The 17889-nt window shown below is 40.4% G+C and overlaps 1 protein-coding gene across 2 annotated transcripts in view; it reads left to right on the forward strand.

Moving 5' to 3' along the window:
- The window catches only part of HMCN1 (hemicentin 1), a 544205-nt gene that overhangs the window by 135474 nt on the left and 390842 nt on the right, over positions 1–17889 (forward strand). For both annotated transcript variants that reach the window (XM_075528409.1, XM_075528416.1), the window contains exon 2: positions 9857–9927. In XM_075528409.1, coding sequence (XP_075384524.1) covers positions 9857–9927 — 71 coding nt within the window. The remainder of the gene's footprint in view (positions 1–9856; positions 9928–17889) is intronic.

A 17889-nucleotide genomic window follows, 5' to 3' on the forward strand; every position in this document is an offset into this window, starting at 1 on the left:
AATTAAATTAGATTTATCAAATATCAAACAATGTAGGACACATGTTTTGTTTTTAAGTTCATAGTCTCTGTGAGAATACCCTGACAATGCATGGTGGAAGACATCCTTTTATATTTAGGATTAGATGTCAAACTCAGAGTCTGGACTTTGCTGAACATTAAAAATCCAACGGCTGTTTTTGCACAGAGTGCTGCTAGCCTGGCTGAACGCCAGCCTAAGCAATACCATCCTACTCAGTAGACCTCAAAGTCCTGTGGCAGTTATGAAGGCATTCTTCTTTGCTTCCTGTTCGAAACAGCTGTGTAGCATTGCTGAATTCATGAGTCCATGTTCCTGATTTTGTCCATATCCTGTTTCAGCAGGCCGTGAAGTGATCCAACCCTCGCATTGTACAAATACTATCCGCAGATTTAACAGATGCATATGTTTAAAGTTAACATAGAAGTTATTGTCGGCATGAATAAACATTTTGGGCAATGAAGCAGAATGCTCTTTCATTCAATATCAAATAACATGCTATACATGGGCTCATCATTAGCCTTAATTTTATGAAACGCAGCGAAATATCACTCTGTCGCCAAAATAATCCGTAAAGGCAGTTCAGTCATCCTGAAAATGCCCTGTTCTCATCTGAGTAGGGATGCACTCCATTAAATGAGTCCTGGAATAGATGGGCTCGGCTAAAAGTCAAGAAATGGTCCTGTGTTTTCATGGATTAGATGGCAATCTTTCAAAGCGAACACTGGACGGCAACATTAGTTGAGCGAGGATAGAACAATTCGAGGCGAGCGGTTGCAGATCAAGATGCCAAGCGTGAAAGTAAATCTGCATACCGGATATTCTCTGGCCTCCCTCCCCAAGCAGGGAATATAATTTACTAATGTTATTCAGAAAAAAAATTAGGACTTTGAATATGTATATTCACCCTATCTTGTGTACATAAAAGGCATTGACTAAGGCATGTACTAAGTTAATTAACTGAGCGTAGGCTTTTTAGACGAGTCAAGAGTATGTTGAGGTTCAGTTCATTAAAGGGCTTTTGAGCAGGCCATAGTCTGAAGTTGGGAATTTCTTTGCTCTTTTGTCATCCTCGGTTGATCTGGCCAGCAGCTATGATCGTGTAGTGGTTACAAGTTGAGCTGCTAACTGCTAGGTAAGAAGTTCAAAGTCACTGACTGCTCTGCAGGAGAAGACAAGTCTTTCGACTTCCATCAAGAGTGACAGTCTCAGAAACCCATAGGGGCAGTTCTACCTTGTCCTGTAGGGTCACTGTGAGTCAGAATAGATTCAATGGCAGTGAGTTTGGTTTTTATATTTGGTTTTGGTTGATCTGGCTTTTTCTCCAAGTGCCAACTCATGCGTGGTCTCTCATACATTTAAATTTCCATCATGTCAGTCCTTTTGATTCATATATTTCTGTGCTTCTTCTATGATGCCTTATAAATAATGATTGCTTGGTTTATACTTTGTTGTTGTTGTTAACTGCTGTGAAGTCTACTGTGACTCATGACCAACAGAATGTTGCCGGGTCCTGTGCCCATCTTTTTGTTCATTGATATGCTTGAGTTTGTTGTGCCGACTGTGTAGTTTAACTGCCTTCCACACTGGGAAGCACATTTTCCAGCTATATTAGACTGTAGAATGTTATGATTCATAACGTGCTCACTGCTGGTTTTTGGAAAGCGATCACCGGACTTTTCATCCTAGTCTATTTTAGCCTGGAAGTACCCTTGAAACCTGTCCACCACGGGTGAACTAGCTGATAGTTGAAATCCCATCATTACAACAACATACACCAGTACAACCACCACAGGGTAACAAAAAGCCAGCTGGGTGGTGGTTATGAAGTTAGAGATTCTCATTTTAGTTTGTAATGTATGTATACATTTCTAACAGTATAAATATAAAATCAATGTTTTATGTATATCTTTTCAATGGAGAAATTGTGAGCACCACGGTCAAATCCTGTAGAGGCCGCATTTTTACCCCAGAAGGCAGCAAACATTATCCGAATCATCCAGAAACCGCTCTGCATAAAGAAACACTATGAGGGGCAACAATCTGTTGGTGGAAAGGAAAAGGAAGTGAGGAACTGGATGCCAATCTTGCCAAGGGAAGCAGTGAAAGAAAACAGTATATTGTGAACTTCTTTCCATTATTTTCTCAAGTACAATCGAGCAACTCAGATTAGGAGAACAATGACTGAGATTCTGGAACTATACCCAAACATCTGATAAATCCCCAGAAAGCGGAAATAACAAAATTACTGAAATGAGGAAAGACTTCCTTAGAATCTCTGACACATACTTCTTTCTTTCTCTCTCTCTTTCTTTCTTTCTCTCTTTCTTTCTTTCTTTCTTTCTTTCTTTCTTTCTTTCTTTCTTTCTTTCTTTTCTTTCTTTCTTTTAATCAAAAGTGTTCTCTTGAAGCATGGAATGCCCCTTAGCTCTATGATAGTGTGCGTTACTTTACTAGTTTATTTGTTTTCTGGAATGAGCTATAGGAGGAGGCTTCAAAGAGTTTGTGGAAAATTTCTAGTGTCCTTAAATTTTCTTTTTTCTTGAATTTTTGAAGCCCTTCCACGTGTGGAAAATCTACCTCAATGGATTGACATAGAACACAGATTAATATTGGTTAATATTAACAAACAACAGCAGGAAAATGGCTTCTATAGAGTTGATTCCACTAACAGTAGCCTGTGTGACTGTGCCCGATCGAGTTTTCAATGTTTGTGATCTTTCAGAAGACACCAGCCCTTCCTTCTATTGGAGCTGCCAATGTTGTGGTTAAAAAATAAAAGCACAAATCAAATTCACTGCCATTGAGTTGATCTCACACTGAAGGACCCTATAGATTAAGGACAGCCTAACTTCCTGGCGGCCTGCTGGGGTGTTGCTCCTTTACAGGGTCAGAAAGCTTCATCCTTCTCCCATGAAACAGCTGGTCATTTCCCACTGCTGGCTTGCCAGTCTGCAGCCCAGCGCCTCACCCGCGGTGCCATCAGGTCTCCTTTTCCTTTATTGAAGGTGCTAAGCACTGAGTGAAGGAACCAGTAAAGAAACCAGGCAATCATGCTATCATATGCCGGATGCCATGATGGCCTAGGTACAGATCCAGCCCCACTAACATCCAGTCTGTCCCAACGCATAGCCATCTTCGACAGGGTTTCCGGGACTATAAATCTCTATGAGAGCAAACAGCCTCATCTTTCTCCCTCAGAACTGTAGTAGCGGGAACTCAAGGATAACCCTCCTGAAGGACAGGTAGCTTTGGCGTATCACCTAAGCTCCACTTGCCTAGAGAATTAGATCTGTTCTACTTATTTCATGAGGTTGTTGTGATGCTCATGGAGGCTCTTTGTAAGTTGTAAAATTGTTGTGAATAGAGTTTTTTTTAATCAAAAACCATCTTATTGGGACTAATACAGGTATCATATCTTTCCATAGTTCAGGCACATCAAGCAGGGTTGTACAATTGCTACCACAATCTGTCTCATACATTGTTTCCTTCTTGAACTCCTTTTACCAGCTCTCATATCAGCTCCCTTTTGCCTTCTTCAGTTCTATTTCCTGTTCTTATAGGTTATTCTATTTGCTCTCCCTCTAGGTTCATGAGTTCGGGGTTTCTACTGTAAGACAAAAATTCAAGAGGGCCATCTCCAACTATCAATACAGCTGAGATAAGTCCCAATATGAACAGATAAACAACATACAGAAACTGTTGAAAACCAGATCAGGACCAATGTGCATCCGAGGTGGAATCAACTGACAAAGTTTGACCCATTCAAGTCAGGTCCATCATGTTGAACTTTTATAGTCATCTTTCCAATGTCCTCTATTTGATCACCAGTTTATTCCCATTCCTCTATTACGGACAGAGGGAAATCACCGGAGGTTTATTTCCTGCGTAGATCCCACAAATGTATCTTGGGCTCCCACTGTCATCCGTCGCCTTCTGCAAACCAGATTCTCACAATTTCGGCTCTGATACTCCTTCAACTTTGGATCATATGATTTCCAATCTTTCAGTCACTGATGTTGGTGTACTTCTTCCACGTGGACTTAGTTGTCATTTCACTTACATGGCTGTTTCTTTGGAAACAAGCCTTTAAGATCCCAGGTACTATTTTATTAGATAGCTGGGCACCATCTAATTTCTTCACCACACTTGGCCCTAGCACCCATATCTTCTGTGTTCCCTTTGAGGGCAAGAATCAAGCAGGGCTATGATATTAGAACTAATTGTCCTTAAACTGATGCTAGGATTTAGTGTGGGCCCCAAATGGTTTTATCTTCCTTGACTCCCTTTCAAAAACCTCCTTGTTAATTTACAGTAGAGAGTGTTATCGATCATCTCCCTGAGGCGTAAAGATCTAGTGTTAATATTTGTTTATTAGGCCCTGGTACTAATATTTTTAAAGCACTGTAGAGAGAGAGGGATATTGAGCTAATGTGGGCTAACTCTGTATCACAGTACCTGCGTTATTCACCTGTGCAGATTGAAACTAAGGGAGTTGGTGGCCAAGGGAAACTTACAATAATATTCACTGTGAATTTTCTTTTTTTTTTCTCCTCTTTTCTTTTTTTACATTTTATTAGGGGCTCATACAACTCTTATCACAATCCATACATATACATACATCAGTTATATAAAGCACATCTGCACATTCCCTGCCCCAATCATTCTCAAAGCATTTGCTCTCCACTTAAGCCCTTTGCATCAGGTCCTCTTTTCCCCCCCCTCCCTCCCCGCTCCCCCCTCCCTCATGTGCCCTTGGTAATTTATACATTGTTATTTTGTCATATCTTGCCCTATCCGGAGTCTCCCTTTCCCCCCTTCTCTGCCGTCCATCTCCCAGGGAGGAGGTCACATGTGGATCCTTGTAATCAGTTCTCCCTTTCCAACCTACTCACCCTCCACTCTCCCAACATCGGCCCTCACATCCTTGGTCCTGAAGGTATCACTGTGAATTTTCTTCACAGGATTACCAGAATAATATCTGTCTTAATACAGCATGTAGGGCATTGATGTAGCAAGAGCATGATTGTCTGCCTACTGCCGGTTAAACCATTTTAGTACAGTTGCCTTCAGCCTTCTCAGACACCGGGAATTTCAGTGTTACGCCCTCAGGTTACCAGGATGCCTGAGGTAGAATGCAGTTCACCTAGCAGAGTTTTCGTATTGGAGCTCATTGATGCAGCCTCTGTAGAGTTTTTTGATGATAACTAATTTTCTTTGATAACTAGTTTAATATGATGATGACTAATACAGGCATTCCTTATAGAATTGATAAATAACATTCAAGGGGACATTAGTATGAGTAAAATAATTAACCTACTTTCTTTCCATACTGAAATCCTGAGTCTTTACTCCCTTTTGGAAATTGCCCTTGGTTCTTCCTGAAATACAAAAGTTAATTTCCCCTATTTTAATCAGCGCTACCTCACTACCTTTTTCACACTTCTGTTTCTGCATGTACTACACTGTGCTGTAATTATTCACTTGCATTTGTTACTTTCTTTCCTGGACTCTCAGGATTGTAACCATGCTTGTCTATCTTTGGGTTGCCAGCGGTAACCAAATATAGTAAGTGCTTGATAAATGTTTTTTAAATAGATCTGATAAAGTATTTTCCAGTGATGTCTTCTTGTGCATGTATCATAACTATTGGACAATAATGATAGATAACACAAGGGAAGAATGCCTTTATAAACCTGATGGTCTAGTATAGAAGATTTAAATACAGATGCAAAATTGTAGCACAATAGAAATATGGGAAAAGTATTGAGGCAGTACTGATTAGAGGAAAGGGGAAGAAACCCATAACTTTTCTAAAAGAACAAAAGAGGATTTCAAAAAGGAGATAATGATTCAGAATTTCAGTTGGGGAAAGTAAGTTAATAAATTCTTAATGTTCTTCACATTGAAAAATGTGTTCTATTATACAGGCATGTGATAATAAAGATTTCTGGGTGTTGTGTGGTTAAATTAGGGATTCTGAGCATGGCCCTTCTGCTTGGGGTTCAGAGGAAACTTGGAAACTTGGAGAAAATTACAGTGACATAAACATTGCTAGAGCAGGGAGCTTGGAAAAGAGAGAAACTCAGTTTATTAGATGCATTGTAGAAAATACTATTGAAGAGATTTTCCCTTTTCTTCATTCTCAATGTTTTAAAATTCTGCACTTTCTGAACCTTGTCTTTTCTGAGTTGTAAAACAAGGGGGTTGAGTCCCATATCCCTTTTTAACTGCTATGAAGTTTTGGGGGCTCATGGTTTTACATTTATTTTTTGGTGCATTTTCTTTGCAAACAACTGAGTAAAGTAGACTTTAATAAGTGACGTTTGCATTCTGTGGAATGTTATGCACCTTCACTTTTTCCACCCTTTTAATACACAAACATTATCAAAACCTTAAAAGAAAAGTAAAGGGTGTGGGGGGAGGATCTGGATCCAGGAGAGAAGGGCTTAATTTGGGCTTTCCTGAAGACATGCCTGAGAGATAAAAGACAGTGGGGGAGGCCATGGGACTGACAAGAATGAACAGTAGCCTTATGCAAAGAGTATTGACAAAGTCTGAAGACTGGACAAATACAGAGCGGGTCTGGAATGCCTTGGAGTGCTCCCACCTAATTCTGTAAGCACCAGAGGGCCATGTTCAGGCAGGACGAGAGGACAAATTTGTACCTGCTCCATGTCATCAAAGGCTTGGCAGGGGATGAAACTAGCAGGAGCAAAAGGAAGAGAGAGGGAAGTTGCTAAGGCCGGAGCTGGCACGGGATCCCCGCGAGTGAAGAGGATGGAAGCACGTTCTGAAGGGAGGAGGATTGCTTTTGCCAAGTAGTCATGTCATTTGATCCAAGCGTGCTGGAAAGGATGCTAGAGCTGGAGGGATGCTGCAGCTCGGCAAGCCTTTGCCTCCAGAGTATTTCTCAGAACTGCTACAAGATTTATCTCAGCTGGCCAGAGTGGTGTGCAGAAATGTTTTTATCTCTGTTACAAACAGGTGTATATTTGAGACTCTGGGTAATTAAAATGGAAACGATTCAGCTTATTTTTTAAAATAGCGTCCTTCCATCATGCAAAAAAGAAGATATATGTATGTGTATGTGTGTGTGTGTGTGTGTGTGTGTGTGTGTGTATATATATACCATATTGAATGAAGGGGGAAGTGCAGAGTGGAGACCCAAGGCCTAAGTGTTGGCCACTGGAGATCCCCTCATAGAGGGGTTTAAGAGAGGAGATGGGTCAGTCAGGGTGCAAGGTAGTACCAATGAAGAACACAGCTTTCCCCCAGATCCTGGATGCTTCCTCCCCCCAACTACCATGATCCAAATTCTACCTTGCAGGGCTGGATAGGGCAGAGGTTGTACGCTGGTGCATATGGGGGCTGGAGGCACAGGGAACCCAGGTTGGACGATACCTTCAGGATCAAGGGTGTGAGGGGCGATGCAGGGAGAGTGGAGGGTGAGTCAGTTGGAAAGGGGGAACTGATTACAAGGCTCCACATGTGACTTCCTCCCTGGGAGATGGACGGCAGAGAAGGGGGGAAAGGGAGACTCTGGATAGGGCAAGATATGACAAAATAACAATGTATAAATTACCAAGGGCACATGAGGGAGGGGGAGCGGGGAGGGAGGGGGAAAAAAAGAGGACCTGATGCAAAGGGCTTAAGTGGAGAGCAAATGCTTTGAGAATGATTGGGGCAGGGAATGTATGGATGTGCTTTATACAATTGATGTATGTATATGTATGGATTGTGATAAGAGTTGTATGAGCCCCTAATAAAAAGTTCAAAAAATAAATAAATAAAATAAAATAGCGTCCTTCAATCTCCATTCTTGAAGAAGCAGCATATTTCCAGAGCTATTTAAAATGTTCTTATTTTTATGGGTGAGATTCCTGCATGGATACATTTTTATTCTTATGCAATTGTCCCCACCCCCAGTATTCTTTGTATTTATTTGTACTTCTTGAGTTTTAAGTCCTAGGATTATTTCAGCATTATCCAATGGAGATACAAAGAAGCTGGACTTGACAATGCTTCTGACAATTTCTGTGTCAGGGTGGAACTGCCTGGCATATTCTTTGCTGTTTTGCATTCCATTGCAAAATATGCCTTTGTTTAGTCTTGAGGGAGTAGGCTTCTCGGACTTTCCGTATTCTTGGGACATGACTTTGACACAGCCAGTAACTGGGCTGCTTTGCATGGAATGCCGACGTTTGCATGGTCTCAGCTTCTCCAGTCTCCTCATCATTCCTTCTGCATACTGCAAGGTGTCTCTGATCTACAGTGAAGGATGGGGCCCTTTTCCCTCATGTAATTGCTAAGAAAAGTACATGGGCTATGACAGACAAACTGTGCCTTCTTTCCACTGTACCTCATTATTCCTAAAGCTCTACAGTCTGTTTTGAACCACATGGAGAACATTACAGAAGATCTGGCTAATTAATTATTATCCGTTGAAGCTATTACGTCCTTTACAACTAGCAGTGTGCCTTTGAAGCTAGAAAATGTTTTGTAAAACTAAATGTTAAATTCTTTGTAGTTTTACATTATGGTGTTAACCCAGCTTATATCGCCATCAGAAAAATATGAGGGATGTCCTTTTATGAATGCTCATATGAATGTTAATATTAGTACTTAAATATATGATATTTTCAGAGCAAATGATTTCTACCTTCTAATTCATAAAATCTACTTTCAGCTTATCTATTTTAAAGATTTTTTAAGAACATCATCTTTGGCATTTAGCATAGACATACTCTGTTCTACATGATAAGTACACCAATAACTTTCCCTAGACTGGGATCTTCCCCAAAGTTAGTCTTTGCTGTCCTGGGAATGCAGAGGCCCCAGAAGTTACCACTCGAAGCAGTGATTGGTGCGCTGCTCTATCAGGGCAATCATAATGGCAGCCATTGCAGTGCGCAAAGCCAGCTCAGGAGAATGGTCATCCTCAGCCATGGGGAAGGAAGTTGGCAGAGACAGTTACACAGTGTCTTTGCTATCTCAGTGTTCCAATAACAGAAATGCCTGTAAGTAAGAGACTTTAACCAATAGATGTTTCTTATCTCACAGTTCTGCAGGTTAGAAGTCCAAATGCAGTTAGTCGTCAGCTCAAAGGGAAGGCTGTTTGCTTATGTGGACTCTGGGGGAAGCCCTTGGCTCTGAACTTCTGTTCTGGGGCAACCTTCATTTAGCTTGGCACCTCTCTTTCCCAGGCTTTGCTTAATCACTTGTTTATTTAATCTCTTTTCTATTTAAAAGGAGACTGATAAAAAAACACACCCTATACTAATCTTATCTCATCACCATAGTAAAGGTATCTCATTCCCATATTGTAATATGGTAATACAAGCTTAGAGGTTAGGATTCATAGCACATTATTTTGTGGGTATTCAATTCAATCCATAACATGCTGTAAAGCTTCAGTTATTTACTAGTTCCCATTTTTTATTATAGTTTTCATTTGAATTTACTGAAAAAACTAGATAATTTTTGTACATTATCCTGGAGATGACTTAATTGTAGAATGAAGAAATGATTTATTTAGCGTTAGCAATCCAGTAGACACTCATCCACTAGTTAGAGTGAGAAAGGACCATACCTGGCCTCAAGGCTGTCCTAATCCATTTTTTAGTCCCTTTAGTATTTACTAAAACTAAGAATGTAACTTTATATAATTTACAGCAAGTTGTTACAGTTTATTAGCCATTCCTTGAAGAACAACCTTTGGAGTTTTGCTCTTATTCTTAAATATGTGGTGCACCATGAGAAAGCATGTGAAAACACAGTCACGTCTTGAAATCTAGTGCTGGCCATCTATTGACGCATCTCATCTTCACCTTCACAGAAATTGGGCCTGTTACAATCACCACCGATCCCAAGAAATTCCAGTATGAACTCAGAGAGCTGTATGTTCAGGTGAGTGCTTGCTTTTAATTTTGCTTCCTTTTAGGGAATGTAAAATGGTGGTGTGAGAGGAGGAATTGTTGGGCTGTTAGGAACTGGGATAAGACCTGTCTGTCTTTATCACCTTAATTCTGAAGCAACTGAGCAGTGACTGTCCAAGTGGGGCATGTGGGGTTTAAAACATTTTCTTTATTACTAATGCTCACTTTCGCTGTCATCAAGCTGATGCCAACCCACAGAGACCCTATGTATAGAAAATGTAGCTTGCTAACAATTCCTCGAATTTTTTTATCCTTACCTGAAAAGGAACACTGGCAGCATCATGGGCCGTGAACTGAGCCGGTAACCACAGGTCTGTGGTTGGGACCCACCAGTCATAGAACGATGGGGCTAGCTCCTCGTGTGACACGGGAAGTCACAGACACTCAGAGGCAGTTCTCCCTGCTGTACTGGGTCTCTGTACGCGGGAATGGACTCAGTAGCCGGAGTTGGGGTACTCACATTAAAGGCGCCGTGGTGGCGTAGTGCGTTACACACTGACCACTAACCACAAGGTATTCAATCATGCCAGCCGCGCCTCCGAAGGAAAACGAGGTATCCACTCAGTGGCAGGGGTACTCACAAAAAGACTGACTACTTTAGATGACTAGGAAGCTTGCATTTTAGAGGTAAGAGATCACAAAGTCAGGGCTATCCTTGTTCCTATTCCAAAAGTTAACAGTTGATAACTCAGTCTTCTGTAAGAAAAATCGCGAAGGTAAAGAGAAAGGCCAACAGTGCAGAGTAGACACAAGTGAACTGCTCACAGGCCAAATTCGGCCCACTGCCTGCTTTTTCCGATGACGTTCTGTTAGAACACCCCCCCTCCTATTCACTGATGCATTGTCTTTGGCTACTTCCGTGCTACCACTAGTTGTGGCAAAGATTGTTCTCTAAATGAATGAACGCGTGGAAGAAAGAAGAACAATGAATAACAAGCAGATAACAGACTCGATGGCATTGTGTTCGTGCCGCTCACGGCCCTGAAGGAAAGGGCAGAACCTGCAGCCATAAACCATTCCGGGGCCGGAAAGCCTCGTCTTTCGCCGTCCTTGCTGGTGGGTTTGGACTGCCGCCCTGTGGTGAGCAGGTGACCCTCCGCCCATTACACCAGGACAGCTCCTTGTCTGCTCTGTTTACTCTCTGATGGAAAAACCAGTTGCAGATACCTGTTCTATTAGTTTCTTCTCTTAGAAATATAAGGAACAGTTCTTCCCTACCAACAATAGAGTGTAACTACAGTAATTTTTATATTCTATGCTATATATGTATGTGCATGGTATTTTGAAATTTTTGACAATAAGTAAAACTATTTTTGTTTTTAAAAAACAAACAAGCCCAAGTTGATCTCTTGTGTTACAGAGCAGAACTACTTCCTCGGGTTCTCTTGATTGGAATCTTTATTGAAGCAGTTTTCCGGACTTTTTTTCATATGGCCCTTCGGTGTGTTTGAACCACCAATCTTTTGGCGAGAAGCCTATCCTAAACTGCTTTCAACATCCAGGCCTCACTAATTTTGTTATGAAAGATGGTGGAGACTAGCATGGATTTTTAATATTATTCCGAGAACAGGTTTTGTAAGTTTGATAGATGTATATATTTACTCCATTACTGCTTTGAGATTATCCCCAATCTTTTAATTTATTTTTTAAGACCTTCATTGAGGCTCTTTTGCTCTATTACCCTTCAAGGTCTAGTATTGTTTCTGTATTATTTCCAGATTTCTGTGGCAAGTTCTATCCTTCATATCTGATACTGACACTTGGCCTTTTGGCTACCGTTCCATTGTATTCAGAAATGTAGGCATTCATGAGGATGACCACCTAGCCTACCTTCAGTTCCTGAGTCTATTCATCTAAAATGACCTTTCATCTTTAACATCTAAGGCTTCTATCTACATACACATCTCTGGAACTTGTCTTCACCCCAAATTATTTAATATCTTAAGTAACTGCTTCAAGCCTGGTAATTTTCAATTACCTAGCTTGTTGGTTAAATTTCTTTCACTACAACTGTTCCTTCATTTTCATCAGATTCTTCAGTCTATGCTTTACTCTAGGATACTGGCCTCTGTACTTTATTTCAGGATGGTCACTCTTTTTTTTTCACTTTCTTTTATTGCCGTTTTTAAGCCCCATTATTAAAAAACAAGTAAGCTCAGTAAACCACCACCACTAACAACAACCACCACCCAAAAAATGAAAATAAATGAAAACCTTTTGCTCAGTTGCTCATTGTATTTCTGTTCAAATCACCAGACAAAACCTCATGCTTGTGTGACCACAGCTACTTGGCATTGTTCATTACTGTCCCTGAGTCACCAGCTGCTGTGAATATCAAACAACTTGGAAAACGGATTCCACTGCAAATTTAAAGCCCTGTCTCAACTGAACTCTTCATATTCCCAGATTCTGTTATGGTTCTTTGGTCAATTAAGTCATCCATTCCTTTCCATTGCAAATCTCACCCACTTCCCTCAAACTTTATCCCACTCTCCTTCTACAGTGGATGGTTTCAACAACTGCTCTTCTTTTTTTTTAAATCATTTTATTGGGGACTCATACAACTCTTATCACATCTAAACATACATCCATTGTGTCAAGCATATTTGTACATTTGTTGTCTTCATCATTCTCAAAACATTTTCTTTCTACTTGAGCCCATGGTATCAGCTCCATATTTTTCCCCTCCTTACCTGCCCCCATCCTCATGAACCCATGATAATTTATAAATTATTATTATTTTATCATGTCTTACACTGTCCAGTGTCTCCCTTCACCCACTTTTCTGTTGTCCATTCCTCAGGGAGAGGGGTTATATGTAGATCCTTATAATCAATTCCCCCTTTCTACTCCATCTTCCCCTTCCCCGCCTGGTATCTCTACTCTTATTATTGATCCCAGGGGGTTATCTGTTCTGAATTCCCTGTGTTTCTAGCTCTGATCTGTACCAGTGTACATCCTCTGGTCTAGCCAGATTTGTAAGGTAGAAATGGAATCATGATAATGCAGGGAGCTGGGGTGGAGCCTTAAATAACTAGAGTTGTTTGTTGTATGTTTCAGTGGTGCTACACTGCACCCTGACTGGCTCGTCTCCTCCCCGTGACCCTTCTGTAAGGGGGTGTCCAGTTGCCTACAGATTGGCTTTGGGTCTCCACTCTGTACTAACCCTCATTCACAATGATATGATTTTGTTGTTGTTGTTCTTTTGCTGAATGAAATCTGATCCCAACAACACCCTGCGATTACACAGGCTAGTGTGCTTCTTCCATGTGGACTTGATTGCTTCTCAACTAGATGGCTGCTTTATCTTCACACCTTTAAAACACAGATACTATATTTTTGATAGCCGGGCACCACATTTACTTATGCACCCATTTTGTCTTCAGCGATTGTGTCAGGAAGGTGAGCATCATGGAATTCCAGTTTAATAGAACAAAGTCTTCTTGCACTGAGGGAGTACTTGAGTGGAGGTCCAATGTTCACCGGCTACCTTAATACTAAACCTATAAATATGTGCACATAGATCTATTTCCACATCATCATATATAAATATATTTACATATGTACATGCATGTATTTGGACCTCTATAAATGCCCTTTGCCTTCTAGTTCTTTCCTCTTGTCCTACTATCATGCTCAGCCTTCATTTGGGTTTCAGTAATTCCTGTTAGTTACATTACCCTTGATCAAGCCCTACCAGGTCTCCTACACCCTCCTCGCCATTGATTTTGGATCACTTGTTGTTCCCTTGTCCTTGGGTTTGTTAACACCCATATCCTTTTTCCCGCCTTCTCCTCTTCCATGTGCCCGCAGAACTGCTGGTTCTGTTGTTTTCTCTTCCAGGTTGTTTATCCTCCCTATCTTATCTAGATAGATCTGTAGAGATAATAAAATGCACAAAAAGACAAGACAGAGCAAAGCAAAGCAACAAAAGAAAATGTCAAAACAACACCAAAAAAAAAAATAAGCAAAAAAAAAAAAAAAAGCCCAAAGCCCATCGTTAGTTCAAGGACTGTTTATTGGCCTATAGGAGTGATTTCCATTCGAGTCTGATGGGGTACCACTCCCTGGCCCCAAAGTCTATTTTTGGTATTCCCTAGGGACTTTCTTGCTCTGCTTCCCTTGCTGTTCTGTTTCATGCCCTTAGTGTTTTTCCTTGGTGTGATGGGGTCAGATTAGGTGCGATTTCCGCACTGTATCTCCAGTGTTGTCCCCCATAGGGCTATGGGTCAGTGAGGGATGTCATGTCTTGTAGTGGGGCTGGCCATATGGTCCTCTGTGCATTGGCTGCTCTGAGTAGGGCTATAGCCCTCAAGGCTTGGTGGGCCAGAGAGTGGAGCAATTGCTCTCTTCTCATCAAGGGAGTTCGCTTACGTTTTTATACATCACACCCACAGATGGAAACGCTAATGGGAAAATCCCCTGTGATTTTGGATATCAACTCAAACATCTATTTATAACAAGTCTATGTTTCTCGTATCTATTTATAACAAATAGTTCTATCTTTCTCAATTCCTTCAAAACCAAATAAATTGTGTGGATTGTCATCATTTCTTCACAGCTCCTCAGTCACTCCTAGTTTAATTTATTTTCCACTCCCCTCAGGCAATCAAAATAACTCTTAAACTCAGGGTACAATTGCACTTTTGGGTTTCTGGGGATTTCAGTCTTTATAGGAGTAGACAGTCTTATCTTTCTCCTGTGGAGTAGCTGGTGGATTTGAACCTCAGACCACATGATTAGTAGCAGAGTTCATGGAGATGCCATTAAGGCTCTTCCCAAATAGCTCTTTTTAGTCATTAGTGATCACCAGTTTGCTAACTGCAATGGAAATATTTCAGTTGTCATCATTTTATGTATTGATCATTGCGATTGGTTGCCCTTTTCTCACTCTCCCCAACTTCCCCTACCCTTATTGTCCATCCCCTACCTTGTTCCTGTCTTTTTTCATCCCATTCCTTGGACTTTGCTCATGCTTCTGTTACCTGGATTTAAATTCTAACCATATTCAGAAGTTCTCATCTTGAATATAGTGCTTCCTCAGCGAATCCAGTCCTTTAAATTGGGTCATGTTTCACTTTGGCTATCACAAATCTATTGGAGTTTCACATTCAAGGACACTCTCTGATTTAGGTTAGTTTGGAATTCTCTAGTACAAAGCTTGCCAATAGAATACGTGCAAGCTTTTGTGAAGAATGATGACTGACTGCGTCAGTGTGCACAAAGGAATCATCTGATTCTGGGTTTGCCGTATAATATTTTGAGTGGTTTGACACTTCATCCAGACATGCACTTAATGTGAGCGCAGGATTAGGGTCTATGGTGAAAACCACACAGGTTGCCACTCCAATTACATTGTCAATAATAGTGTTTTCCTCACCCATGTCTTTATTTCTAAACATATTTTAAAACTATCTAAATATATATAGTCATCCTTTGTTTATTTCTATCTCTTACTACATTTTCTTTCCCACAAGGTTCCTTGTTCTTTCTTTCAGTCATTATTTAGTTTTACTCCTTTTCGCCTCCAATATAGCCAATTTTTTGTCACTTTGGATGCCTGAATTATGTGAAATAATTATTTCACATAGAAAAGTCTATCCTGCGCATGTGTCACAGGCTTTAAAATATGATTGCTCTGGGTGTTTAAGCACTTGTACGAGGGGATTTCCCGCACAAAAACCAGAATTGTGGTACGCAGAGCTGAGCGTTCGTAGCATGCATTTTTCCCACTAGGTGAGCCCCCAGCAACTGCTCTCAGTTAATGCACCAAATGGTATTGCCTGAGAAGGTTCTCTCTGGTCAAAATGAATTTGTTTCATAAAAGCAGTTTTGTTCGAACCTCATATTTTGTGATGGCCAATGTAAGAGAATTGTCTGCAGCTGTGAAATTTTGTTTCCTGCTCAGGAAAAATGCCACAGAAACTGTTGTGCTTTTGAACACAGCTTACAAGGGCAGCACTTTGGGTAAAACTCAATTATATAGTGGTTTTCGAATTTCCAAAAAGGCAAAATGTTGATTGATGGCAAACCTAGGTCTGTATGTCCGTCAGCTTCCTGAGTGCAAGAAATGTGGACTCAGCATGTATTCAGAGTTTGTTCCACCAGGTCAGACTGTTAATCAAGCTTTCTATTTATAGGTTCTGAAAAGATTGCATAACAGTGTGCAACTAAAAGGCCTGATTCTGTGGCCGACAGGGGATTGATTTTCCCACCACAACAATACAACTGCTCACACAGCCATCTCTGTGAACCCATTTTTGGCATAAACATTTCATGCCTCCCTTGCTCCATGCACCTTACTCCCCTGACTTTGCTCCATGAACTTCTCTTTGCTTCCTCGAATGAAGAGGGACATGGAAGGACAGTGGTTAGAAGACAGGATGAAGAAAATGAGGGAGGGGCTGCCAGCCATCCAAACAGATGAGTTTGAAAAATGTTTCCAAGAATGGAATCGCAGACTTGACAAACATATTACATGTAATGGAGAGTACTTTTCAGGTGATAGATTGTCTTGTAAAAAACTTTAAATACATAGTTTTGAAAAAAATTCCACTTTTTTTGGGGGGGTACCTCATGTAGCCTCTTAATCTAAGATGCTGTGAAATATGAGAGCAAGAGACTTGTTTAATTCATTTAACCTCTTACTGCTTCTGGCATGGCCCAATGTCTACAACAGAATGGACTTTAAATAGCCGTTGAATAAATAAATGTCATACTTGGGTAGTTTTTTAAAATGCTCATTCAGTAGTAATATTATATAAAATATAATCTAAGCTTTACTTGACCATACAAAAGCTACATTACAAACCTAATCATAGTTTTCATTGTTTTATAATCAGAAATGCAAATAATGGATATTTGTATCAATAGAATATTAGAAAGAGATTTACTGTGTTATACACACATATACTCTGTGAGACTGCAGCTGGGCTATTTTTTGGGTTGTTTTTTTTTTCCATTCTGGCCAGATTGGAACAATCTGCATTCTCAATGAGATCTGGCGTGAACACTTCCTGATTTCCTGCCTCTCCCTCTCTTTTGTTCAGGGAGTGCCCGTATCCTCCCTACCCTATTCATCTCCAGAGTGAAGGATCATGATTCCTGACTCAACCTATTGATGTTTTTACTAGCAGCCTCCTCCATAATCCCCTGAAATTGAACCTGATACAGAGAGACCTTCTAGGTCACATAAACTATCTTTATTCACGTCAATAACAAATCTTTCTTTCTCTCTTGGAATGAGAGTCATGTCCATTTTCCTGGAGGTTTCTTCTGGACAGACCAAGTATTGAGGGATTTATTGTTATATTGTTCTGCATTCTAAGAGGATACTTAATTCTTTAGAACAGCCAGCCAGAACAGAAATATGACTCCCTCATTCAATATTGGGCAGTATTATAGGAATTGGAGATGTCATGGAAATATTAACTTTCAAATTTTCTATTAAATTATTCTCTTTTAAACCAATGCACACCACCCCTCACCCAAATCCAAACCAAACCAAACCAAAAAACATCATTAAGTATGAAATAGGAAAAGACTCCAGGTAATATCATTACTTTAGCAGTTAATGTAAGGAATTTATTTTGCCTAACGAATGCTACTTCATAAATCAGAGATGCTTAACTTAATAAATTTAATAAAAATTTTAGTCTGAGATATTAATCTTTGTTTTGCACAAATTGTCAGATCTTTATTTGGTTGCCTTTCTATTATTTTTAATTGCAAGTGAAACAAAAAAGCAATAAATCTGTGGCCATTGAGTCAATTCTGGCTCTCGGCAGCCCCATGTGTTACAGAGTAGAACGGTTCCAGTTTTCTTAACTCTAATCTTGGGGCCTACTAATCATTTGAAACCATCAACCACTCTAAGGGAGAAATCATGGGCTTTTTACCCCCATAAAGAATTCCAGTCTCGGAAATTCAGAGG

Source organism: Tenrec ecaudatus, chromosome 1 (assembly GCF_050624435.1).
Source record: "Tenrec ecaudatus isolate mTenEca1 chromosome 1, mTenEca1.hap1, whole genome shotgun sequence".
Classification (NCBI taxonomy): domain Eukaryota; kingdom Metazoa; phylum Chordata; class Mammalia; order Afrosoricida; family Tenrecidae; genus Tenrec; species Tenrec ecaudatus.